The sequence below is a fragment of the Pelodiscus sinensis genome, unplaced genomic scaffold, assembly GCF_049634645.1.
Source record: "Pelodiscus sinensis isolate JC-2024 unplaced genomic scaffold, ASM4963464v1 ctg132, whole genome shotgun sequence".
Classification (NCBI taxonomy): Eukaryota; Metazoa; Chordata; order Testudines; family Trionychidae; genus Pelodiscus; species Pelodiscus sinensis.
The window spans coordinates 91,774-118,174 of NW_027465841.1; the positions used below are offsets into that span (position 1 = coordinate 91,774).

General features: G+C 50.7%; 1 protein-coding gene across 5 annotated transcripts in view; it reads right to left on the minus strand.

The window, feature by feature from the left end:
- Window positions 1-8,805: 8,805 nt before the first annotated feature.
- THUMPD2 (THUMP domain 2 tRNA and snRNA guanosine methyltransferase) overlaps window positions 8,806-26,401 on the minus strand; it is a 41,798-nt gene continuing 24,202 nt past the window's right edge. For 3 of the 5 annotated variants that reach the window (XM_075914836.1, XM_075914839.1, XM_075914837.1), the window contains 7 exons: window positions 24,802-24,879; window positions 22,365-22,417; window positions 19,152-19,239; window positions 18,388-18,459; window positions 14,306-14,420; window positions 11,273-11,390; window positions 8,806-10,149 (listed from right to left, as the gene is read on the minus strand). In XM_075914836.1, coding sequence (XP_075770951.1) covers window positions 9,807-10,149; window positions 11,273-11,390; window positions 14,306-14,420; window positions 18,388-18,459; window positions 19,152-19,239; window positions 22,365-22,417; window positions 24,802-24,879 — 867 coding nt within the window. In that variant the 3' untranslated portion in view covers window positions 8,806-9,806. The remainder of the gene's footprint in view (window positions 10,150-11,272; window positions 11,391-14,305; window positions 14,421-18,387; window positions 18,460-19,151; window positions 19,240-22,364; window positions 22,418-24,801; window positions 24,880-26,401) is intronic. The other 2 variants (XM_075914838.1, XR_012898750.1) reach the window with 2 other exon arrangements.

Genomic DNA, 26,401 nt, shown 5'->3' on the forward strand with positions numbered 1-26,401 from the left:
AAGTCCATCACGGACGGTTTCTTCTCTGGCCATGGCCCCGCATTGATTACTCTGCAAGCGCGCCAGAAAAAGCCCAGAGTCAGCTCTCACTCACTAAGATCTGTGGCTGCGGGAATTCTATCCTTTAGCCCTTTCCCCCTCTCACCTCTGTATCGGGCTCACTACACGAACACTGAGTCAGCCAGTCATGACACACCACCTCTCTACCTTGCGCGACTGGCCTACCTGCATAATTCCCGTCGGCTGCTGAGCCCTTAACCCGTGGAGATGCTCACCTGCAATGTCTGCAAGTGTCCTGTACAGGGAGACGGCAGAAGAAGAGCAAGGACAAAGACACAGACAGAAACAGACAGACAGAACGTATTGGCCAATACGAGAGAGCAACAAGAGAGAAACACAGGAGAGGCAGCAAGAAACCTTACCATCTTGCGTCTGCCTCCTCGATCCCTGCGTCTGCTGAGAAGGACGCCGTGTTCCAGAAAAACCAGCACCCCTTAAAACGGGAGCCCTGTTTCTCCCACAAGCAAGGCAGCTCCTTGGGAACCTCCGCTCGGACTCGCCGTGTAAACCAACGTGACTCCCCTTCCTAGAACCGGGCGGGACGTAAGCCGAGACATTTCCAGACCCGACACTTATCTCCGTGACAGCGATGGCTGCTCCGCTCCCAGCCGGACGGTTCTCGCTTCGCTTCGAGCAAGCTCCCCGAGCTCGCTGTTCTCGTTTTCGTTCCATCCCCAGACGGGAGGACACCGGGACGGTTAACTTCTTATCGCTTCCTACCGAACCCAGCAAAGGGGGGAAAAAACAAACAAACAACTTAGCATTTCAGAAACGCACCAGAGCCTCCCACCATCGGCCACCCCCCTCCTCCTGCCACTGCAATAACACGGAGAGAAACGAGGCCTTGAATCTCTATCCACACACTGTTGAAACGACTACTGCCCCTTCACCAGTCCCAAAGCCACCAGGCTCCGTGCCCCAGCAGGAAGCTCTCTGCCTCAGAAGAAACCGACTGCCAGGACGCTTGAAGATTTCAAAGCACGCGTCGCTTACTCACACAGAGCCACGGGAAGACCCAACGCTGAGGACCCATCACGTAATCCGAGACTCGCGTCCAGGCAGCTCAAGTCCATCACGGACGGTTTCTTCTCTGGCCACGGCCCCGCATTGATTACTCTGCAAGCGTGCCAGAAAAAGCCCAGAGTCAGCTCTCACTCACTAAGATCTGTGGCCGCGGGAATTCTATCCTTTAGCCCTTTCCCCCTCGCACCTCTATCGGGCTCACTACACGAACACTGAGTCAGCCAGTCATGACACACCACCTCTCTACCTTGCGCGACTGGCCTACCTGCATAATTCCCGTCGGCTGCTGAGCCCTTAACCCGTGGAGATGCTCATCTGCAATGTCTGCAAGTGTCCTGTACAGGGAGACGGCAGAAGAAGAGCAAGGACAAAGACACAGACAGAAACAGACAGACAGAACGTATTGGCCAATACGAGAGAGCAACAAGAGAGAAACACAGGAGAGGCAGCAAGAAACCTTACCATCTTGCGTCTGCCTCCTCGATCCCTGCGTCTGCTGAGAAGGACGCCGTGTTCCAGAAAAACCAGCACCCCTTAAAACGGGAGCCCTGTTTCTCCCACAAGCAGCTCCTCGGGAACCTCCGCTCGGACTCACCGTCTAAGCCCGTGGTCCCCATCACGGTGCATTTCAATGCGCCCGCTAGGTGCTTGGGGCTGGCCTGGCCCCGGGCACATGGCGCACGGGCGCTTGCGGGGGGAGCGCGCTTGGCGGGGAGAGCGCCGGGCGCTCGGCACTCGGCGGGACGGGGGGGGAGCGCCGGCTCCGGGCGCGCTGCACTCGGCGGGAGGGGGTGGGGGATCGCCGGCTCCGGGCGCGCGGTACTCGGCGGGGGGGGGGGGGGATCGCCGGCTCCGGGTGCGCGGCACTCGGCGGGAGGGGGTGCGGGGTGCGCCGGCCCCGGGCGCACGGCCCTTGGAGGGGGCCCTGCCCCCGGGCGCGCAGCTATGGGGGGGCCCTGCCTCCGGGCGCGCAGCTATGGGGGGGCCCTGCCCCCGGGCACGCAGCTATGGGGGGGCCCCGCCCCCGGTCCCCGCCCCCTGGCACGCAAGCGGCCATGCCCTCTGGCGCCCGACAACCTATAAAGGTTGGGGACCACTGGTCTAAGCAAACGTGACTTCCCTTCTTAGAACTGGGCGGGCCGTAAGCCGAGACATTTCTAGACCCGACGCTTATCTCCGTGACAGCGATGGCTGCTCCGCTCCCAGCTGGACGGCTCTCGCCTCGCTGTTCTCGTTTTCGCTCCAGACGGCAGGATACCGGGACGGTTAACGTCTTATCCCTTGGTACCAAACCCAGCAAAGGGGGGAAAACAAGCAAACAACTTAGCATTTCAGTAGCGCACCGCAGCCTCCCACCATCGTCCCCTCTCTCCCACTGCCACTGCAAGAACACGGAGAGAAAGGAGGGCTTGAATCTCTATCCATACTCTGTTGAAACGACTACTGCCCCTTCACCTGCCACGAGGCCACCAGGCTCCATGCCCCAGCAGGACGCTCTCACGGCAGAAGCAGAGCAAGGACAAAGACACAGACAGAAACAGACAGGGTGTTGCAGGGAAACTATTAGCCCTGACAAATGTCAAACCTTTTTTTCCCCCACAACCAAGGCTACTCGTTGGGATCCTCAGCTAGGGCTTTCTCTCTATTAGCAAAGAGGGCAAACCTTTGTGGATCCATTTTATGAGAGGCTTAGCTAACCTAAATACTTATCTCACTGGTGTCCACTTTGCTCCCAGCTGGATGGCTCTTGCCTTGCGTTAATTTTGCTCATAGTCTCATTTTCTTGCTCTCGTCATCGCATAACTGGAGGAGACTCCAACAGTCGACTTTTCCCGCTGGTTCTGAAGGGGGGCAGGTCGGGCGGGGGGTGTTGGATACACCGGGGGGCGGGGGAAGGGGGGCAGGTCGGGCGGGGGGTGTTGGATACACCGGGGGGCGGGGGACGGGGGGCAGGTCGGGCGGGGGGTGTTGGATACACCGGGGGAAGGGGGAAGGGGGGCAGGTCGGGCGGGGGGGTGTTGGATACACCGGGGGGCGGGGGAAGGGGGGCAGGTCGGGCGGGGGGTGTTGGATACACCGGGGGGCGGGGGAAGGGGGGCAGGTCGGGCGGGGGGTGTTGGATACACCGGGGGGCGGGGGAAGGGGGGCAGGTCGGGCGGGGGGTGTTGGATACACCGGGGGGCGGGGGAAGGGGGGCAGGTCGGGCGGGGGGTGTTGGATACACCGGGGGGCGGGGGAAGGGGGGCAGGTCGGGCGGGGGGTGTTGGATACACCGGGGGGCGGGGGAAGGGGGGCAGGTCGGGCGGGGGGTGTTGGATACACCGGGGGGCGGGGGAAGGGGGGCAAGTCGGGCGGGGGGTGTTGGATACACCGGGGGGCGGGGGAAGGGGGGCAGGTCGGGCGGGGGGTGTTGGATACACCGGGGGGCGGGGGAAGGGGGGCAGGTCGGGCGGGGGTGTTGGATACACCGGGGGGCGGGGGAAGGGGGACAGGTCGGGCGGGGGTGTTGGATACACCGGGGGGCGGGGGAAGGGGGGCAGGTCGGGCGGGGGTGTTGGATACACCGGGGGTGGGGGAAGGGGGGCAGGTCGGGCAGGGGGTGTTGGATACACCGGGGGGCGGGGGAAGGGGGGCAGGTCGGGCGGGGGGTGTTGGATACACCGGGGGGCGGGGGAAGGGGGGCAGGTCGGGCGGGGGGTGTTGGATACACCGGGGGGCGGGGGAAGGGGGGCAGGTCGGGCGGGGGGTGTTGGATACACCGGGGGAAGGGGGAAGGGGGGCAGGTCGGGCGGGGGGTGTTGGATACCGTGGGGGTGGGGGAAGGGGGGCAGGTCGGGCGGGGGGTGTTGGATACACCGGGGGAAGGGGGGCAGGTCGGGCGGGGGGTGTTGGATACACGGGGGAAGGGGGGGCAGGTCGGGCGGGGGGTGTTGGATACACCGGGGGAAGGGGGGGCAGGTCGGGCGGGGGGTGTTGGATACACCGGGGGGCGGGGGAAGGGGGGCAGGTCGGGCGGGGGGTGTTGGATACACCGGGGGTGGGGGAAGGGGGGCAGGTCGGGCGGGGGTGTTGGATACACCGGGGGGCGGGGGAAGGGGGGCAGGTCGGGCGGGGGTGTTGGATACACCGGGGGGCGGGGGAAGGGGGGCAGGTCGGGCGGGGGGTGTTGGATACACCGGGGGTGGGGGAAGGGGGGCAGGTCGGGCAGGGGGTGTTGGATACACCGGGGGGCGGGGGAAGGGGGGCAGGTCGGGCGGGGGTGTTGGATACACCGGGGGTGGGGGAAGGGGGGCAGGTCGGGCAGGGGGTGTTGGATACACCGGGGGGCGGGGGAAGGGGGGCAGGTCGGGCGGGGGGTGTTGGATACACCGGGGGGCGGGGGAAGGGGGACAGGTCGGGCGGGGGTGTTGGATACACCGGGGGGCGGGGGAAGGGGGGCAGGTCGGGCGGGGGTGTTGGATACACCGGGGGTGGGGGAAGGGGGGCAGGTCGGGCAGGGGGTGTTGGATACACCGGGGGGCGGGGGAAGGGGGGCAGGTCGGGCGGGGGTGTTGGATACACCGGGGGGCGGGGGAAGGGGGACAGGTCGGGCGGGGGTGTTGGATACACCGGGGGGCGGGGGAAGGGGGGCAGGTCGGGCGGGGGTGTTGGATACACCGGGGGTGGGGGAAGGGGGGCAGGTCGGGCAGGGGGTGTTGGATACACCGGGGGGCGGGGGAAGGGGGGCAGGTCGGGCGGGGGTGTTGGATACACCGGGGGGCGGGGGAAGGGGGACAGGTCGGCCGGGGGTGTTGGATACACCGGGGGGCGGGGGAAGGGGGGCAGGTCGGGCGGGGGTGTTGGATACACCGGGGGTGGGGGAAGGGGGGCAGGTCGGGCAGGGGGTGTTGGATACACCGGGGGGCGGGGGAAGGGGGGCAGGTCGGGCGGGGGGTGTTGGATACACCGGGGGGCGGGGGAAGGGGGGCAGGTCGGGCGGGGGGTGTTGGATACACCGGGGGGCGGGGGAAGGGGGGCAGGTCGGGCGGGGGGTGTTGGATACACCGGGGGAAGGGGGAAGGGGGGCAGGTCGGGCGGGGGGTGTTGGATACCGTGGGGGTGGGGGAAGGGGGGCAGGTCGGGCGGGGGGTGTTGGATACACCGGGGGAAGGGGGGCAGGTCGGGCGGGGGGTGTTGGATACCGTGGGGGTGGGGGAAGGGGGGCAGGTCGGGCGGGGGGTGTTGGATACACCGGGGGAAGGGGGGCAGGTCGGGCGGGGGGTGTTGGATACACCGGGGGAAGGGGGGGCAGGTCGGGCGGGGGGTGTTGGATACACCGGGGGGCGGGGGAAGGGGGGCAGGTCGGGCGGGGGGTGTTGGATACACCGGGGGGCGGGGGAAGGGGGGCAGGTCGGGCGGGGGGTGTTGGATACACCGGGGGTGGGGGAAGGGGGGCAGGTCGGGCGGGGGGTGTTGGATACACCGGGGGGCGGGGGAAGGGGGGCAGGTCGGGCGGGGGGTGTTGGATACACCGGGGGGCGGGGGAAGGGGGGCAGGTCGGGCGGGGGGACGGTGCGGGGGGGGGGGGGCTGAGGACCGCGGGGCGGGGCCCGAGTAGCGCAGCAGGAGCGGCCGGGGATGCAGTTGGGGGCGGGGTGAGAGTGGAACACGCTGGGCGGGGCTATGGTGGGTGGGGCGGGAGGGGCGGGGCTATGGTGGGTGGGGCTATCATATGGGGGCGGGGCGGACTGAGACTTGCCCCAGGAGGCCGCACTCTGAGAACTACAACTCCCAGGATGCATCGCTAGGGCGGGGTGTGACACGCGCGCGAGGCCAACGCCTGTCGCTTCCGGGGCAGTGGCCGGACTGTGATGTCACTTCCGCTGAGCCCGCCCAACTTAACAGCGCCAGACCTGCAATGGCCGCTGGGAGCTGCGGACTGGGGGAAACGGAACGTTTCCCACAAGCCACTGCGGCTACCTGCCCTACTCTTCCCGAGCCCGCTCCCCCCTTCCGGTAGCTGGGCGGGGCTCCTGTCTCGGAGACGGCAGCCCCGCCCCCACCGGCTTTGCCCCCGGAGTTTCTCCGCTGCCCGCGTCACTGGAGCGCGCCGTGAGCACGAGCCTGGTCCTGCGGGCCCAGAAACAGCGACCGGCCGCCGGCACCGGACCAACGGCTCCGCCGCTTCGCCCAGGGGCCCGCGCCCGGCCACGGGCAGGACCCGCTTCCCTGCACCAGAGACCTTTCCGCCCAGGCGTGAGAGACACCCCTGGACGGACCTTCCGCTGCAACTGGGCACTTTGCACCTGGGTCGTAACAGAGCCACTAATTACTTGCCCATTACAGAGAGAGCTTCCCCACTTATCACCTCTCATAGCATGAGCGCACAGGCATTTACCTTCCCTCCCTCATCCCCGCCTCTGTTCTGAAATTCGATTTGTTCTTTTTATACTTGTTCATTTCTTTTATTGTATCCCTTTGGAATATACCGTTGTGCCTATTTTCTTCCACAATTTGATCTGAGGAAGTGGTTCTGGCCCACGAGAAATCATCCCCTAATAAACCATCTTGTTAGTTTTTAAAGTGCTACATCGTCCTGTTTTTTGTTTCAGCTACACCAGACTAACATGGCTACATCTCTATTACTATTGAGGAGAGTTATTTTGAAAAGGGCCCTAGTTTGAAAGAAGGAATAACCCTCATTTCAAAATGGTTATATTGAAATAGCCTTACTGTACATTCTCAGCTGCACTTAGTTCAAAATAACTACTCCCCACACTCTAATTACGCCCCAGTATTTGCTGGGGCTCTAGATCAAGGTAACAGGTCTACAGTAGGGAAGCCACCTTAGAGTAATTAGTATTTCAAAAAAAGCACATGGACACTACAGTTAAGCTAACACCTAAAATAACTATTATGAAATAGCTTATTCTGAAACAAATGCATAGTGTAGACATACCCTGAGCACCACACCATCATTACAAAGCAACATTATTTCAAAATAACTTAGTCCTTGTCTACTGTCAAGCTGGAGGATTTTACTCCAGCTCCCGTAATCCTCATTGTACAAGGGCTAAGGAAAGTCAGAGGAAGAGTCCTATATTTAGAAATAAATGCTCCTTATTTCATTTTGAAATACACTACACAATTGACATAGCTCAATTTGTGTAACGTATTGAGTTTAGCCCTGCTGTATGGACACACCTTAAGGGAGCCTGCCTCACATGAATTTGGAGCCTTCCCTATAGTGGGGATATACTAGTTTGAAATAACTCACAAAATAACTTTCATAAGTTATTGAAAAATAATTTCCCGGTGTGGACATAGCCTTAAAAATGTGTGCCAATTTATTTGCAAGTGGCCACTAAGTGACACAGCTGCTGCATTACCAAAAGTAGCCACCTAGTGTCACCGTTGCTCTGTTATGGCATTTCTACATTGGGGAGTTATTCTGAAACTAGAAGTTATTTCAAAATAACAGGCTCGTTATTTTGAAAGAAGAACTCCTGTTTGTGAGGACCCTCATTTTAAAATTATTTTCAAATGGTGTTAGTGCCATGGTCACCAACCTGTCAATTGCGATCAACTAGTCAATTTTGGGGACATAACCAGTGAATCGTGAGGCATTCCCCCCCTCCCCCCCAAAAAATTAGCCCATACTGGCACAATCTCCTGGGAAAATGGAAGCAGCACCAGCTTCCTGCGGCATGGGGAGAGAAGTCCCACAGCTGCACGCCAGACCCAGGCTCTCAGGGAAGCATGCAGGCTGCTCCTCCCCTCCCCCAAACAGCCGATGTACTTCCTGAAAAACCGGGTCTGGTGCACAGCCAGGGACTTCCTTCCCCCTGCTGCCTGCCTTGAAGGCAGCAGGAAGGCAGCACAGGGAAGGAAGTCATCAGCTGCACGCCAGATCAAATTTCTCAGGAAGCAAGCCAACTGTTTGGGGGAGGGGAGGAGCAGCCCGCATGCTTCTTGAGACACTGGCTCCAGCGCATAGCCCAGCACAAGAAAGTAGGCAGGAGGGGGAAGGAAATCTCTGGCTGCGCACCAGACCCGGCTTTTCGGGAAGCATGCCAGATGATGGGAGGAGCAGTGTGCATCATAGGAGCCCTAGGTACTAGCTGAGCTGCTCCTGTCGCCCCCCTTCCTAGGTCCCCCCCCAGCACCTTGCCCCCGTCCCCAGGCCAGAATCCCACCTGCCCCAGCACCCTTCCCCCTGCCCCAGCCCGTGGCCAGTCTCCCACCAGCACTATGACCCTGCCTCATGGCCAGACCCCTATTCAGCACCCTGCCCCTGTCCAGACCCACACCAGCACCCCACCCCTGCCTCCTGGCCAGATGCCTACTCCCAGCTTTCTTCTTACCCTATTTTCCACCCAGATTCTGCCCCCCCCCCCCCCCGTATCCCACTCACTGGCAGCCCTGTCCTGCACACTGGATCCCTCATTTTTGGCCCCATTTCAGAGTGTAGAGGGGCCCACAAATTCCACTAACCCTGGAACCCCATAAGAGTTTATCTGGCCTGAGGCCTTGAGCCTCAGTCCTATCTACCCTCCCCCCACATGAAACTGGAGTGCCAAGGCAGTGAGATGTCTCAGTGGGGCCACATCAGTGAGGCCTGGGGAGTTTGAGGTATTTTTTTGCATCTCACTTGTGTGATCCCGACTAATTTTTCTGAGAGTCAGTGACCCCACCCAAAACAGGTTCCCCACCCCTCCCATAAATAAAGACAATTCTGAAACATTGTGTTAGATATATTTTATTTAAAAATGAAGCCAGGCCAAGCTCACATCTGGCTGAAGCATAACACTCCTGCAGCCCCACAGCCCCCAAACCTAAGCCCATCATACCCCTGTCCTGAGCCCCTCATCCCCAATCTCCTACATCCCCAGTCTTCTGCCTCAACACTCCTGCACCATCCACATACTGCAAGTCTGTGTCCTGAGCCCATTATACACCCAACCTCCCTGCCCTGAGCCCCACATGCACCCCATCCCAAACTCCTGCACCCCCACAGCCAAAAGCGTGCACTCTGCTCAGGATCCCAAACCTCCTCCTGATCCCAACATTCTCCAGCCTGGAGCCCCCACCATGAACCAACATCCCCTTCTCCATCTCTCCCCCCCCCAGAACCTGCACCTCTCACACCTTCCCGCACACAAATCCCTCACTCCCACCCCAGAGCCTGCACCTCCTGCCTCAACCCAGTGAGAGTGAGTAAGGGCCGGGCCCAGCAAGTGATGGAGAGGAGGGGAACAGAGGGGGCAGGGCCTCAACGAAGGAGTGCCATGCAAGGTTAGAGTGTTGCTAACTATTAATTATAAATATGCTGAGATTTCCTAAGTATAATCGTTGTGACCACGCACCTCATCAGGAGTTCTGATAATACCTACAGCTCTCTTCTAGAAGAGTGTGGCTAAAACCAAGACGCCCTTGCAGGACCTCTACTTCTTAGGTAAACGGATCCTTTTCTTGAGCAAGGACCGTAGGATTTGGCCTCATTTCAATATTTTATTATGGCAGCTTAACGTTGCTGGAGAACCAACTCCGCTATCTTGTAACTACTGAATTCTGTAGCCAAGAGGAAGCTGGGGGAGGGGGAGGAAGAGGAGGAATACTGTAAGCCTGTCCAAATAAAAAGGTTGCTTACAAGTGACACACTATGGCCCAATTTAGGACCAACATGGCTCAATTGTTTCAGCGCAATATGCTTTCAAATAAGATCCATTGTCATTTCTGGAATGTTACTGCATTCCAGCACCAGGCACCTTCCTATATTTGTATATGAAAGCATCTGTTTTTCCAAGGCTCACTTTGTAGGACTCTACTGCTGCTAAGGACCCAAAGCATGTAATGTTGTTGTGCAAGTGTTCAATCTCTACCCCTTTAACTGAAGAGGGAATATTTCTTAGGCTCCCATTTTTCTCCTTGGGATTCAAATCTTTCACCACAGCAGCTCCATTCTCGCCATCACTGGTGATGTTCAAAGATGTGTCGCTTTCAACACAGTTGCTAATGCACCCATCCATGTGTTTGTGGAGATCTTGACTCATAAGTAATACAACTGTCCCTCCAACACGAAGCACTCTGACAATTAAAAACCCCACAAACAAACCATGGTTAGTTATGCATACTTATTAAGCTGTGCATTCTATCTGTGGACTCCTCATGCCCTCGTTACTGTAGAATTTAGACAGTCATTCAAAATAAGAGCTATGATAGTTCTTTGCAAAGGATAAGTCAGTATCTGCCAACCTTCAAGAATCCCAGACACTGAGGCTGCGTCTAGACTGGCAAGTTTTTCCGCAAAAGCAGGCGCTTTTGCGCAAAAACTTGCCAGCTGTCTACACTGGCTGCTTGATTTTGGCACAAAAGCACTGACGTTCTACTGCCTGAAATCAGTGCTTCTTGCGCAAATGCTTTGACGTTCCCGTTTTGCGCAAAAACATTTCCGGAAAAGGGCTTTTGCCCAGAGGGCCAGTGTAGACCGCTAAAAACCGTGTTGCGCAAAAAAGCCCCGATGGCGAAAATGGCGATCGGGGCTTTCTTGCACAAAACCGCACCTAGATTAGCAAAGACACTTTTCTGCAAAAAGTGCTTTTGCGGAAAAGGGTCCGTGCCAATCTAGACGCTCTTTTCCGCAAATGCTTTTAACAGAAAAACTTTAGACGTAGCCTGACATTTTAGATGCTAAGGCCCTAAATCAATGAAATACTTAAGTACCACTCTTGTTTACTTTCCCCTACAATTAAGTATTTTGATACCAGCATTAATACCTTTCTTTAAAAATGCTCTAAAAATTGTTGTGTATGCCTTTGTTTATTAAATTGTATTTAAAATGTAAAAAAAGCTTATTGTTTTTAAACACATTCTTTATTTTAACAGGCTCTAAATGTGAAAAAACAGACAAGCAGTCCTGGTTTTCCCCATACAAGAAGTGTTAAAAGGGGGCCCCGATCCAAAAGCGCATGGGACATAAAAGAAAGAGGATATGAAAACCTGACAGTTTAACATGAAAGATAGAGTGTACTTTACTATTCTCCTGTTGCAAAAGCATCTTAAGACTCCTAAAGTGTTAACAAAAACAAATCATCCAGAATAATCTGGTATGCGTACGTATTTAGTTATTAGCTTTCTGGGTCCAGTTCACAGAATTACAAACAAGTATAGAGTTTAAATGATACCCTAAGATTTCGAAGATTATATATACCTTTCCATTTCTTGAAGAATATTGGGTAGAAGTTTTATGTCTTTTGTTATCTTGAACTTTTTCCCAAATGGAATGTCAGAAATCACAACATCAACACTTTCTGAAGGTAATGGCAATGCTGCAAAAGAGAGTCAGATTCTTACATTTGGCTATACATAAGAAAGAACAGTGACTGAGTAGCAACCACGGTTCAAGCATATTGGCAACAAGATCCTCACTCCTGTGGAGCGCATAGCCTCGGCATACAGTGTTCAGAGCCCTCCGAGAAACAATAGCTATTCAGGCAATGCAAATGCTCCCTCATAAGGCGTCATGAGCTCAACTCCACTACAGTCCCATTCATTTAATACAATCCACACACCCTGAAAGGTAGATATGGTGGAGAGAAAGTATATAATTTAGCTTATTATTCTCCACAAAAATACAGTAACTAGATAAATGTTTCCCTTCTTTGCCTCTGATATGATAGAACCTCCAATCTCTGCAGATAAATTACACTGAAAACTGTCTAAAGAAGTGGTCTAAAAAGAACCGGACACTGGAGAACTGTTTTCCCAAACTGGGTGTCAGACCCCCACAGAGAACTGTGACAGGGTGTCAGTCCCACACTGGCCCTTTAAGGGGTTAAAACCCAGGCCTGGGTGAGGGCTGGAGTCATGAAGCAAGCAGCTGCAGCAGATAGCTGCCAATTAGGGCCCAGCTGTGGGCTGTATAAATAAAGGCTCCAGGAGGGACCCCGGGAGAGAGACACTCTTACTCTGGCTAGGGAGCAGGGGGAATCTAGCTGCCAGGGAAGCTGGAGGCTTCCTGATTTATAGCTGAGCTGGGGAATGTCAGGCAGACCTAAAAACGCTCAAGAGAGATGCCACATGGCACACTTACAGACCTAGAACACAACCCCCGAGAATGTCTTAGCTCCCTTTTTTCATTACTAGAAAGAAACCAATGCTATTAGTTTTGCCTGCCCACAGACAACCCGCCAACCTGAAGCATATTCTCACCAGCAACTACACACCGCACCATAACTAACTCAGGAACCAATCCATGCAACAAACCTCGGTGCCAACTCTGCCCACATATATACACCAGCACAGGACCTAACCAGATCAGCCATATTGTCACTGGCTCATTCTCCTGCACATCTAATAACATAATATACGCCATCATGTGCCAGCAATGCCCCTCTGCTATATACATTGGCCAAACTGGACAGAATAAATGGATACAAATCAGGTATTAGGAATGGCAACATTCAAAAACCTGTAGAACACTTCAATCTTCCTGGACACACAATTGCAGATCTAAAGGTAGCCATCCTGCAGCAAAAAAACTTCAGGACCAGACTTCAAAGAGAAACTGCGGAGCTACAGTTCATCTGCAAGTTTGACACAATCAACTCAGGATTAAACAAAGACTTTGAATGGCTAGCTAACTACAAAAGCAGCTTCTCCTCTCTTGGCATTCATACCTCCAGATCAGCTGCTAGAAGTGGGCCTCATCCTCCATGATTGGATCCACCTCGTCATCTCTAGCCTGCATATTTATACCAGCCTCTGGAAACTTCCACTACATGCATCTGACAAAGTGGGTCTTTGCCCACAAAAGCTTATGCTCCAACACTTCGGTTAGTCTATAAAGTGCCACAGGACTCCTCGCTGCTTTTTCAGATTCAAACTAACACAGCTACCCCTCTGATACTTGAATGCTATTACTGAACTTCAGTCTCATATTCCATTAAAGGCAACAATATAAATGAGGGCATGGTTTAGCTTGTAGAATGTTTATTACTAATAAAAAGATACACCCTGTTTGAGTCTGCGATGCTGGCAGACAGAAAAGTAGTGTTGATTTGCAAGTAAAAACATCGGATCAAGATGTTGTAAAGTCATATTCACTAATTCCATATTTACAAAATAGTTATGCCCTTCAAAATAAATAATTGTTTACAAACAAGTTTTAAAGTGGGAGTTGTGGGTTAAGATTGTAGGCATTTAATCTGCAAAAATAAGTTGCTCAAATGTACATGTTAAATTGAAGGAAGTGACATCACATAGCTCATATAGAATCTGGTTACAGGCAGGCCTGACTGTAGCCAATTTAATTTTGACCTGCTTGCTTTAAACTGATTCTCCAGATGCCTGAATTTTCTATGCCAGCTCTAAATTTCACTGACGCTATATAAAAAGACTAGTTTCCTGAGAACAGCTTTATCTGTTTCCCAGTATATTCTCCTACCTAGACATATGATAAAACTATTTTGACTATGAACGAAAAACCATTGAATTAATATACCCCGACCAATTACTAAGACACAGCCAGAAGATATCAATTACTTCCTCAAAAAGAACATGGTCTGAGTTCAGAGTACTTCTAATGTTAAGTATCCTAAGCCAAACCGAGTCCTGTGGGGACTCTAAAACCAATCAGGCAAGGAAACATTATAAGGGAAGGACTGCTCTAGGTTACAGTGAAGGTATTTTGGTAACTGCTGTAATGGGTTATCAGTACTGGTAATTCAGGGTAATCCAGATTTGGGTGACCTGGCCATATTAAGTATAATATTATAAAGCAATGCTCTTCTCCTAAAATTAGCCCATAAAGCTGAGAACAGATAGCATTTTCCAGGAAAAGGTGAGGGTTATTAAATGATAATGATTCTCTAGTTGACTAAAGTTACCGTAGAAAAAATCTGAGTTACAAGATACATATCACAGGAATTTACCTTTGTATTAGTTAACTAGAATTTCTACCTACATGATATGAAATTCCCAGGGGAAAAAGATATTTGATACAAAGTAATAATAGTGATTTGCCAAACCCTGGAAATTAATATCCTTTTATTCAGTTTCTTGACAAAACATAGGAGGGGAAATTTAAAAAAAATCAGCAGTTCACGAACAAAGAAAAGTGTCAACCCTCAACCTACTCATCTATGGACAAGGACTCTCAGTATTCACTCTGTATAGATCCAGAACTCCAGATATAGAGTCCTCAACACATGCCTGGTTATTCTAAATTACATTCATATATTACCTACTACAGATGCTTTAAGTAACTCAATTTTATCCATCAGGCCTGAAGCCTTAATGTTTTCATGTGCACCTTCTAGCTGTGAATCATTTATATCAGCACCCAAGTATTGTACATTCTGTAGGGAGGAAAAAGGAGAATTGTTTATTATGCAGAACACCACACAATACCAATTACTTATACATTTAAGAATACAGGTTGTTCAAAGGCAAGACCACTGGATGAGGTTCAGTGATGCAGTTCTTACAGGAGCAGAATATAACCAAGTCGAGAGAGAAAAGGTACAAAAGTGGCTTTAAGTTTTCCAATTCCAGGCTGCTCTAGGGAACAGTAAAGTACTTAGCACTCAGGGCGTTCTAAAACAGCTGGACTCCAAATACCTATAAGCAGCTGCACTACTCAGAACCTTCCAGTGCATTGCTCTGACACATCATCCCTGACATAGCCTCTGCTCTGGGGTATGCACTTTATGACAGCCTGCAGCTGTCTTCCTCCATTTTTGCACTAGGAGAATAATCGCAACGGTTGTTCTTCGAGCTGTGTTGCTCCCGTCCATTCCACTTAGGGGTGCGCACACCGTGTGCACGGACTGTTGGAGAGTTTTCTCTTAGCTGCCAGGGCAGGGGGAGCCCCCTGGATTGGCACCACTATATCGATGCATATATACCCCCCGCTGGCTCTCCACCCCCTCAGGTTCCTCCTTGCTGGAGCCTTCCGATGCAGGGGAGGCGGGATTTGAACACCACATCTCGAAGAACAAGTTACCAAAATAATTAACTGTTTTCCTTCGAGTGCTTGCTTGTGTCCATTGCACTTAGGCTCTGACACCACCTCCTGGGGTTAGCTTTGGAGTCATCTATCGAGAGATGGACTGCGACACAGCCCTACTGCTGCATAATGGCGTAACGATCTGCAAACATGTGCACCGACGACCAGGTAGCTGCTCTGCAAATCTCTACGATGGGCACCTGAGCTACAAAAGCCATAGAAGACACTTGGGCTCTCGCAGAACAAGCCATAATGGGCGGAGCCAGAACCTGCGCCGGCTTGTAGCACGCTTTGATCGAAGCTGTGGTCCAGGATGAAATACACAGGGCTGACAGGGTGGCCCTTCATCCTGTCCACTATAGATCAAAGGGGACTCTCTAAATAAAAGGCTAAAGCACATCTCACGTCAAGAGTGCGTAAAACCTGCTCTGTCCCAGAGCTGTGGGGCTTGGGGTAAAAAACAAGAAAAATATCCTGGTGAACATGGAAGAAAGAAACCACCTTGGGCAAAAAGGGAGGGTGGGAGCGCAACCTGACCTTACCCTTAAAAAAGGCTGTGTACGGAGAGTCCACCAACAGGGCCCTTAGTTCCAACTCTCGCCTGTCCGAAGTAATGGCCACCAGGAAGGACACATTCCAGGAAAGGTGCAGAAGGGAACCTGTTGCTAACAGCTCAAAGGGGGGGGGGGGGGGGACGACCCATGAGCTTTGTGAGAACCACATTTAGGTCCCAGGAGGGCAAGGGTTCACGTACCTAGGGGTAGAGCCTATCCAACCCCTTAAGAAAACGGTGCACCATGGGATCTGAAAAAATGATCCTGCCACTAGAGCCCAAATGGAAGGCCGAGATGGCTGCTAGGTGCACTTGTACGGAGGAAGGAGCCAGGCCCTGAAGCCTGAGCCCCAGGAGCCAATCCAAGACTGCAGGTACAGGGGCCTCCATAGGGAAGAATCCCTCGCAGTCTGACCAGAGGATGAAGCGTTTCCACTTCCTCAGGTAAGGGGACCAAGCAGAAGGCTTATGGCTTCCCGAGAACTGCCTGGACCTGCTCCAAAGCCTGCTGGACTCCTGAGAGATTAGTCTGGGCACGGGGGGGAGGGCTAGAGGGCGAGAAGGTCCAGGAACCAATGCTGACAAAGCCAGGCCAGGGCTATCAGGATTACGGAGACCTGAAATTCCCTGACCCTGAGGATCACCCTATGGATCAGGGGGAAGGGGGTAAAAGCATACATTAGAGCCTGAGGCCAAGGGATCATGCCAGCATCCCCCAGAGACCCTGGGCTGTGGTTGACTAGGGAGCAAAAACAAGGGCACTTCCTATTGCTGTGGGTCGTGAACAGGTCCAGGTGGAAATAGGGCTACGTCCACCCTGAAGGACCACTTGAGAAAACTTTTCTTTGAGAAAGCAACCAGACTAATGGAATAACTGGGAAGACAGAGTTACTCACCCGTGCAGTAATATCTGTTCTTCAAGATGTGTCCCCCCCCGTGGGTGCTTCACGACAGGTGTCGGGCTCGTCCTGGCGCCACAGCTCGGACAGTTTTCCTTAGCAGTAGCCCACACCAGACCGCGCATACGCAGATGCCACCTCGCACCGTTCACACCCTTTCTTTGGAGCGCAGTCCGGCCCGCCAGTTCCCCCTAGCCAGAACTATCTGAACAGAGGAGGCGCTCGCCGGATTCCGTCTGCAGCCATGGACGGTTAGGAAGAACTGGTGGGCTGGACCGCACTTCACAGAAAGGGCACGAACAGCACGAGGCAGCATTGCACATGCATGGTCCGGCAGAGGCTACTGCTTAGGAAAGCTCTCTGAGCTGCAGCGCTGGGACGAGCCCGACACCTGTACTGGGGCACCCACGGGGACACTACTCAACAAAGAAGCAACAGATATGGTATATCTAGACTTTAATAAGGCATATGATACAATCTCACATGACCCTCGCATTAACAAACCTTAAATACAATCTCAATGGGGATACAGTACTCTAAGATGGGTGCATAACCATTCCCAGAGAGTAGTTCTCAATGGTTCACAGTCATGCTGGACGGATATCATGCAGGCCTGGGCAAAATACAACCCACACGCAGGATCTGGCCCAGCAAGCCACTGGATCCGGCCCGCAGACACACCAGGGAGCCCCAGACAGGCTTCCTGCTTGCCTTGCCCCATCCACACACCACTCAGAAGTGGCTGCCAGGCCGTTTCTCTTTCACAATTGGGAGCCAGGAGGGAAAGGCTTCATGAGCCGTCCCAGTCCCAGCACAATACCATTGGCCAGTTTCCGGCCAATGGAAGCTCCTGTTTCAAAAAACAGGCAGCACACAAAACAGGCCCCCTCCTGCTGTACACATGCACAGGGCCCCTGCAGCCTGTGCAGGGGCAGGGCAGGCAGGCTGGCTGCCTGAGAACTCTGCTGGGCTGCTGGCCAGGAGTCACCCAGGTAAGTCTCCCTGCCAGAGTCTGCCTCTGGTACTTCTGACCCTCCCTCCCCCTATCCTCTGCCTCCACACTCCTGCCACTCCTACCCCACATACCCCAAAACCCCCTGCCCTCCTCCTGCACCCATACTCCCCCCAGATCTAACACCCCAATCCTCTGCCCCGGGTGACAACTCCCTCCTGCCCTACATCCCAACCCAAACCTCCACCCCCTCCTGTACCCCAATTCCCTGCCCCAGAACACAGCCCAAATCCCAGCACCCCACCCAAACCCTACACCCCAGGTTCCTGTCCCAGGCTCACAACTGCCTCCTTCACCCAAACTCCCTCTCAGACCCCACTCTCCCTCCTGCACCCCAATCCCTTATCCCAGACTCCACACTTCCTCCATTAAAATCATGGAAGAGTACGGCCCTCAACCACTTCCCAAAATCTTGGAGCTGCCCAGATGTACTTAGCCCCCTCATAAAAATGATTGGCCACCCCGACATGAGGGGGGTTCCACAGAAAACAAATGCCCCACAGCCGCGTATCTGCACCATGTGTGGACAAGCAGGGGAATTGCTTGGGGGCTCCCTGCTGCATCCGCAGCCGGATTGTTTTGTCCAGGCCTGCTTTAGCACCAGCGCAGCCAAGATGAGGCTTGAGCTTCAGAAGAGCAATATCTGGCTCCCTCATGAGCTGTATTCGGCTCATGAGCCATAGGTTGCCGACCCCGATCTAGGTGGTGCTCTGTTCTGCCGTGAGTAGAGGGGACTGGACTTCATGACCTCTCCAGGTTCCTTCCAGTTCTAATATTCTGTTTTACAAATATAATATGAATGATTGCAATTCTCTCTCGGAAACATCCTACTTATGATTATTGTAGAACTTACAGGCCATTCTTTCGCAGCTTCTAAGAGGATTGTTCCTAATCCACACATGGGATCTAACACAAATGCACCAACCTATAAACAAACAAACATATTGAATATTTCTGCACATTTAAGAGCAATAATTTATTCTTCTAAAGCTAGCTATTTGGGTGAGATTCAGCACTGCAGCTAATACAAATTGAGTATCAAATTCAAAGCAAAATGACTGAGTTATCTTCTGTGACAGAGTCTGACCCTGGAACACGATGAATGCCCACAAATTCTCACCAATGTCAATGAGAAGTGACAAAAATCAGCACTTTGCAAGATCAGACTTACCACAAGACGTCAGAAATATAAGAGTCAGCGAGATACCCTCAACTACATTTTCTGAAATCTAATGTTGGTGTGTTGGTTAGAGGGCAGGTGCTTTTAGAGAAAACTATATAATGTTCCTCTAAAAAGCATCTGCAAGGCCATCTCTGCCACTAACTGACTCATGAAATTCTCAGCTCTCTGAACAACAGAAACTATCATTATGCTACTATTGATCGTCAGTAGGTCTCAAACTGTGGGTCGGGACCCCATTGTAATGACTTGCTGAGGTCAGGAGCTAAAGCTCAGCCACCTTACCCAGAGTGGAATCCCTCAGACTCTCTCCCCTCCCCCCGGCAACAAGGCTAGGAACTTTGGTACCTCTTCCTGGGGTTGTGAAATAATTTTTGCTGCCAGAAGGGGATAGCGGTGCAATAAAGTTTGAAAAACCCTGATGAGTGTTTGCTTACACTAATTTCAGCAAGAGATGCCATAGCCCACGCTATAGTAGATCGGAGTCCTGCAGTTTGGATATATTCTCTGGTCGCCAATGGAAGTCTGTGAACAAAGGGTAGATACCAAACTAAAACTTTGCACATAAGTAGAAATTCCAAAATAATGACTCTGTAAAAATGCAAACAGTCATGCATAAAATCATAATAGTCTCATTCATGGGAATGCAATAGACAAGGATAATTCAGTGAGGGGATGACTTGTTGCTCTCAACTTTTGAAAATCAAGTCACCAATTTAGGTGCCTAACTTTAGGCTGCTCTTTTGGATATTTAGAACATAAGAACGGCCATACTGGGTCAGACCAAAGATCCATCTAGCCCAGTATCCTGTCTGCTGACAGTGGCCAGCACCAGGTGCCCCGGAGAGGGTGGACCGAAAACAGTGATCAAGCGATTTGTTTTCTGCCATCCCTCTCCAGCCTCTGACAGACAGAGGCCAAGGACACCATTTTATCCCCTGGCTAATAGCCTTTTATGGACCTAACCTCCATGAAATTATCTAGCTTCTCTTTAAACTCTGTTATAGTCCTAGCCTTCACAGCCTCCTCTGGCAAGGAGTCCCATAGGTTGACTACACGCTCTGTGAAGAAGAACTTTCTTTTATTAGTTTTAAACCTGCTACCCATTAATTTCATTTGGTGTCCTCTAGTTCTTTTATTTAGGGAACTAATAAATAACTTTTCTTTATCAGCCCTCTCCACACCACTCATGATTTTATATACCGCTATCATATCCCCCCTCAGTCTCCTCTTTTCTAAACTGAAAAGTCCCAGTCGCTTTAACCTCTCCTCATATGGGTTATTTTTCCCCGATGTGCATTACTTTACACTTATCCACATTAAAATTCATTTGCCATTTTGTTGCCCAATCACTCAGTTTGGGGAGATCTTCTTGGAGTCCCTCACAGTCTGCTTCTGTCTTAACTATCCTAAACAGTTTGGTATCATCTGCAAACTTTACTACCTCCCTGCTCACCCCTTTCTCCAGATCACTTATGAATAAGTTGAAAAGGATTGGTCCCAGGACTGACTCTTGGGGGACACCACTAGTTACCCCTCTCCAATCTGAAAATGTACCATTTATTCCTACCCTTTTTTTCCTGTCTTTTAACCAGTTCTCAATCCAAGAAAGGACCTTCCCTCTTATCCCATGGCCATGTAATTTACACAAGAGCCTTTGGTGAGGGACCTTGTCAAAGGCTTTCTGAAAATCCAAGTATACTATATCTACTGGATCCCCCTTGTCCGCATGTTTGTTAACCCCTTCAAAGAACTCTAATAGATTAGTAAGACAGGATTTCCCTTCACAGAAACCATGTTGACTTTTGTCCAACAAATTGTGTTCTTCTACATGCTTCACAATTTTATTTTTTACTATTGTTTTGACTAATTTGCCCGGTACTGAAGTTAGACTTACCGGTCTGTAATTGCCAGGATCGCCTCTAGAGCCCTTTTTAAATATTGGTGTCACGTTGGCTACCTTCTAGTCATTAGGTACGGAAGCCGATTTAAAGGATAGGTTACAAACCACAGATAATAGCTCAGCAATTGCCCATTTGAGTTCTTTTAGAACCCTTGGATGATTGCCATCCGGTCCCGGAGATTTGTTAACATTAAGTTTTTCTATTTGTTCCAAAACCTCCTCTAATGACACTTCAATCCGGGACAGTTCCTCAGATTCATCACCCACAAAGGACGGTGCAGATTCGGGAATCTCCCCAGCGTCTTCAGCCGTGAAGACTGAAGCAAAGAAATCATTTAGTTTCTCCGCAATGGCTTTATCGTCCTTGATTGCTCCTTTTGTAGCTCAATCATCTAGGGGACCCACAGGTTTTTTAGCAGGCTTTCTGCTTCTAATGTACTTAAAAAACCATTTTGTTATTTCTTTTTGAGTTTTTAGCTAACTGTTCCTCAAAATCTTTTTTTGCTTTTCTTATTACATTTTTACACTTGATTTGACAGTGTTTATGTTCCTTTCTATTTATCTCACTAGGATTGGACTTCCACTTCTTAAAAGATACCTTTTTGTCCCTCACTGCTTCTTTTACATGGTGGTTAAGCCACGGTGACTCTTTTTTAGGTCTCTTGCTATGTTTTTTAATTTGGGGTATACATTTAAGTTGGGCCTCTATTATGGTGTCTTTAAAAAGTTTCCATGCAGCTTTCAGGGATTTGGCTCTAGTCACTGTGCCTTTTAATTTCTGTTTAACTAACTTCCTCATTTTTGTGTAATTCCCCTTTTTGAAATTAAATGCCAGGGTGCTGGACTGCTGAGGTGTTCTTCCCACCATAGGAATGTTGAATGTTATTATATTATGGTCACTATTCCCAAGCGGTCCTGTAACAGTTATTTCCTGGACCTGATCCTGCGCTCCACTCAGGACTAAATCAAGAATTGCCTCTCCCCTTGTGGGTTCCTGCACCAGCTGCTCCAAGAAGCAGCCATTTAAGCCATTGAGAAATTTTATCTCCGCTTCTCTTCCTGAGGTGACATGTATCCAGTCAATATGGGGGTAATTAAAATCCTCCATTATTAGAGTTCTTTATTTTGGTAGCCTCTCTAATCTCCCTCAGCATTTTAATGTCAGTATCGCTGTCCTGGTCAGGTGGTCGGTAATATATCCCTACTGCTAATTTCTTATTATTGGAGCATGGAATTACTATCCATAGCGATTCTATTGAACATGTTGATTCACTTAATATTTTTATTTCATTTGATTCTACATTATCTTTCACATACAGTGCCACTCCGCCACCCACCCGGCCTGCTCTATCCTTTCGATATATTTTATATCCTGGTATGATTGTGTCCCACAGATTTTCCTCATTCCACCAGGTTTCAGTGATGCCTATTATTATCAATCTCCTCATTTAATACGAGGTACTCTAATTCACCCATCTTATTAGTCAGACTCCTAGCATTTGTGTAGAAGCATTTTAATAATTTGCCACTGCTTATTTGTCTGCCCTTCCCTGATGCATTGGATTCCTTTGTATGCGGTTGATTGTCTGCTCTGGCCCAGGCCAAGACTTTTAAGTCATCTCTAGACAGATGTACAATAGCCCAAAGGAGACAAAAAAATTATTTACAGTAGCTGCCAGGACTCATTTATAAAATAAGAATACGTTATAGGACTGCTGTTTGTGAATTTGGTGATAAAAATGTTTACCTGAAGACAGGAATCCCCACCACTGAGTAAATGTCATTTAGATGTACAAAGAGCTGAAATGGGAAAAAAAGGTACATTAAAAAGGTAGCCAGCATCTAAGTTAATATGGCGGCAGTTATAAGAAATTGAGGCCAGTGTTTTATATTATTCAAGGAACATTCTTGGACACTAAAACTTCCTCCCAACTTCACCAGCAGGTTTTGCAGGAATTGGATTCCTCCAAAAGGCCAAAACAAAGCACAACTGCTTAGAGCTTGGACTCTGAAAGCCTTGAAGTAATTTAGGAGTACAAATCCCCAAGCCTTTTAATGGGACTTGTGTTCCTAAGCCAGTGCAGTATTTTTGAAAGCCTCATCCTTAGAACTGCATGTCACAAGGGCCCCCAGTCTTTATGAAAACTGGTTTATGAATATGAATAAGCTGAATATGCTTTAAATAAAATACCTCATGTAACAATTGTAAAAGGTCTGATCTGCTGAACGTGTGTATATAGTAATATGTAGCCAGCTAACTCACGGGATTGTACATCCCTAGTAACAAGTTTCTTCGTGGATTACAACTAGGTGGCATTTGTTTGATTTAATTTGGTATTTTACTTTGATTTGACTCTCTCACTTGCAACCACTTAAAACCAAAGTATAAAAAATAGGATTTGAGTGGTTGCAAGTGAAAATAGTCTGCTCAAAGTAAGTTACTCAATTCAAATGAAAACATATTTAGTTCTTATTCACTAACAAACTTACTGCAGGCAGATTCTTACCCTAAAGAGCTGTTCTTATTTCAGGCACAATCTTCAAGACAAAGACCAACTCTTTTGTTCGGACATGGGTCTCTTTCAAATTCTGTGTGTCCTTTTAGAGTGTGCCAGGCATCTTCCCAGGCTGGAGGTGGCCATATCTGTGTTGCCTCAATCACCCTCATGTGCTCTGATTACTTCTCAGAAGCCTCTTGCTGCGGGACAAGCCCAAAAAAGAAACCAACAAAACACCACTGACCATCACCTACAGTCCTCAGCTAAAACCTCTCCAACGCATCATCAGTGATCTACAACCCATCCTGGGCAACGATCCCTCACTTTCACAGGCCTCGGGAGGCAGGCCAGTCCTCGCCCACAGACAACCCGCCAACCTGAAGCATATTCTCACCAGCAACTACACACCGCACCATAATAACTCGAACTCAGGAACCAATCCATGCAACAAACCTCCGTGCCAACTCTGCCCACACATCTACACCAGCACAGGACCTAACCAGATTAGCCACACCATCACTGGCTCATTCACCTGCACATCTACCAATGTAATATACGCCATCATGTGCCAGCAATGCCCTTCTGCTATATACATTGGCCAAACTGGACAGAATCAACAGACAAATCAGATATTAGGAATGGAAATATACAAAAACCTGTAGAACACTACTTCAATCTCCCTGGACACACAATAGGAGATTTAAAGGTAGCCATCCTGCAGCAAAAAAACTTCAGGACCAGATTTCAGAGAGAAACTGCTGAGCTGCAGTTCATCTGCAAATTTGACACCATCAGCTCAGGATTAAACAGAGACTGAATGGCTAGCCAATTACAAAAGCAGTTTCTCCTCTCTTGGTGTTCACACCTCCAGATCAGCTGCTAAAAGTGGGCCCCATCCTCCCTGATTGAATTTACCTCATTATCTCTAGCCTGATTCTTGCCTACATATTTATACCTGCATCTGACAAATTGGGTCTTTGCCCATGAAAGCTTATGCTCCAATACATCTGTTAGTCTATAAGGTGCTACAGGACTCCTTGTTGCTTTTGCAGATCCAGACTAACACAGCTACCCCTCTGATACTTCTCAGATTATGTCACTACAGAGAAACAAGAAGGGGGCAAGACAGGGGGACCAGGCTACCCACTGACTCCACTGGATTCCGACTCAGGGATTTATCAGTGTCCAATCACCCACCAAGCTACCCCAAACTGTATTTTCCATTTGGTCACTTTCTACCTCTCTGAAGTGTCAATTTGGTACACAATTGGAGGCTTCACAGACTCTCCTTGGTCTGGTTTTAGTCAGCCAGCCTCTCTTAGGGCTTCCAAATCCCCAAGAGGTGTGTGCAAGGGGGCGGGGGAGGGGAAGACACGACACACGAAGGGACTAAGATGGATTCAGACCATGCTGCTAGAGCAACTTGCACAAAGCTGTTGTCATTCTTGGCACAGCTCAGATCAGCCTTGCTTTTTGGAGCCATGTGCTGTCTACTCTCTTCACCCCCGTCCTGGCAACCAGTGTCCTTTTAAAGTGTTCCTGCCCTGCCCCTGTTGAGCCCAGGCCCAGCCCTAGTTCAGAGGTGGGCCTGTAGACACAAACATTCTAAAACCATATGAAAAGAAAAGTCACATCAAATCAGCACTTGACAGTGTCAAGATCATAATTCAGTTAACCAACCATTACCTCTAAATCAGGGTTTCTCAAATCTGCTTTCCACCCGAACTGTTTCATTAGAGTTATTCCAAGTACTTTTCCGACCTCCTGGAAAAACAAAGACCACGGTCACTGAAAGCCACTCAGATGGAAAGGAATCTGACCATTACAAATGACAAAAAACAGTTACATTAACCCTTAAAGCAAGGGTGGGCAAGAGGCAGCTAGAAGGCCAGATTTGGTCCACCAAGCCACCAGATCTGATGCATGGCTGCCTCATTGGGATCTCTAAACACAGGGCAGCTGCAGCCACTTTAAATGCGGCTCCTCTATGCTGAGCACGAGGCTTTGTGCTCTGTCTCCCCGCAAAAAAGTCTCTTAGTTCCCGCTGGCCAGTTTCCACCAAATAAGAGCTGAGAAATTTTGCAGGCAGCAGGGGCAGCCAATGAAGCTTCCTCCCGCCTTTCCTCTTCCCCCCCACCGCCCAAGCAGAGCCACTTGCGAATGTAGCCTTTGGGTTTCTGCAGGACTGCTGTCTAGGAGCCACCTAAGTAAATGTCTCCCAGCCAGAGCCTGCCTCTGGCACCCTCCCTCTCCCCAACAGTCTGCCACAGGCCACCAAACCCTCTGTACCCCTTTCCTCCAGGTCACAATTCCCTCCCAGACCCTGCACCCCTTCCTAATCCCCCAGGCCAGAATCCTGTCCTGATCTATACTCTGCACTCCAAGCCATGCCCCAGATCATAAACCCCTCCTTCACCCAAACTCCCTTTCAGACTCCATGCTCCCTCCTGTACCCAAGCTCCCTGCCCCAAGCTCCTTTCTGCACCCAACCTCTGTCCCAGACCCCACATCCTCTCACTAGAAATGCGGCCCTTGACCTCTTGCCAAAAATCTTGGAATGGCACCCTATTAAAAATTATTGCCCATCCCTGCCTTAAAGAATTCACAAGCAATTTATAGTGTAATGTGACATCAGCCAGCCCGTTTCTATACATATATATAAAAAAAATCATCAAAAGTTGTCCTAATATCACAACTAAAATTTAACAATTCGATTTCAGCTCTTATTCTGCTCTTAAAATATAGTTACGTAAGTGTAATTGGTGAGAGAATTCTTCCTCAATCTGCGAGCCCTGTAAACTTCACCTACTGTGAGACAAGCTAATTTTCACAGAATCATAGAATACTAGGACTGGAAGGGACCTTGAGAGGTCATCGAGTCCAGTCTCCTGCCCTCATGGCAGGACCAATTTTTTTCCTTCATCATGAGGGGTGTGTCTAGACTACAGGGTTTTGTCGACAAAACTATACCTGTGTCCACACTGCCTTTGAGTTATGTCGACATAATGTTGACAAAACTCAGCAGTTTTGTCAACGTATGTAAACCTCATTCTACGAGGAATAACGCCTTTTGTTGACAGAGTTCTGTCGATAGAAGGCATTATTGCATCCACACTGTTATGTCGACAAAGCGGCTTGCTTTGTCGACAGAACTGGATGTAGTCTAGACGCTCTTTATCGACAGAAGCTTTGTCGACAGTATCTGTCGACAAAACCCTGTAGTCTAGACATACCCCAAGAGACTCTGTATGCCAAATTAAACCCCTGCAAAGGGAACATTTACAGT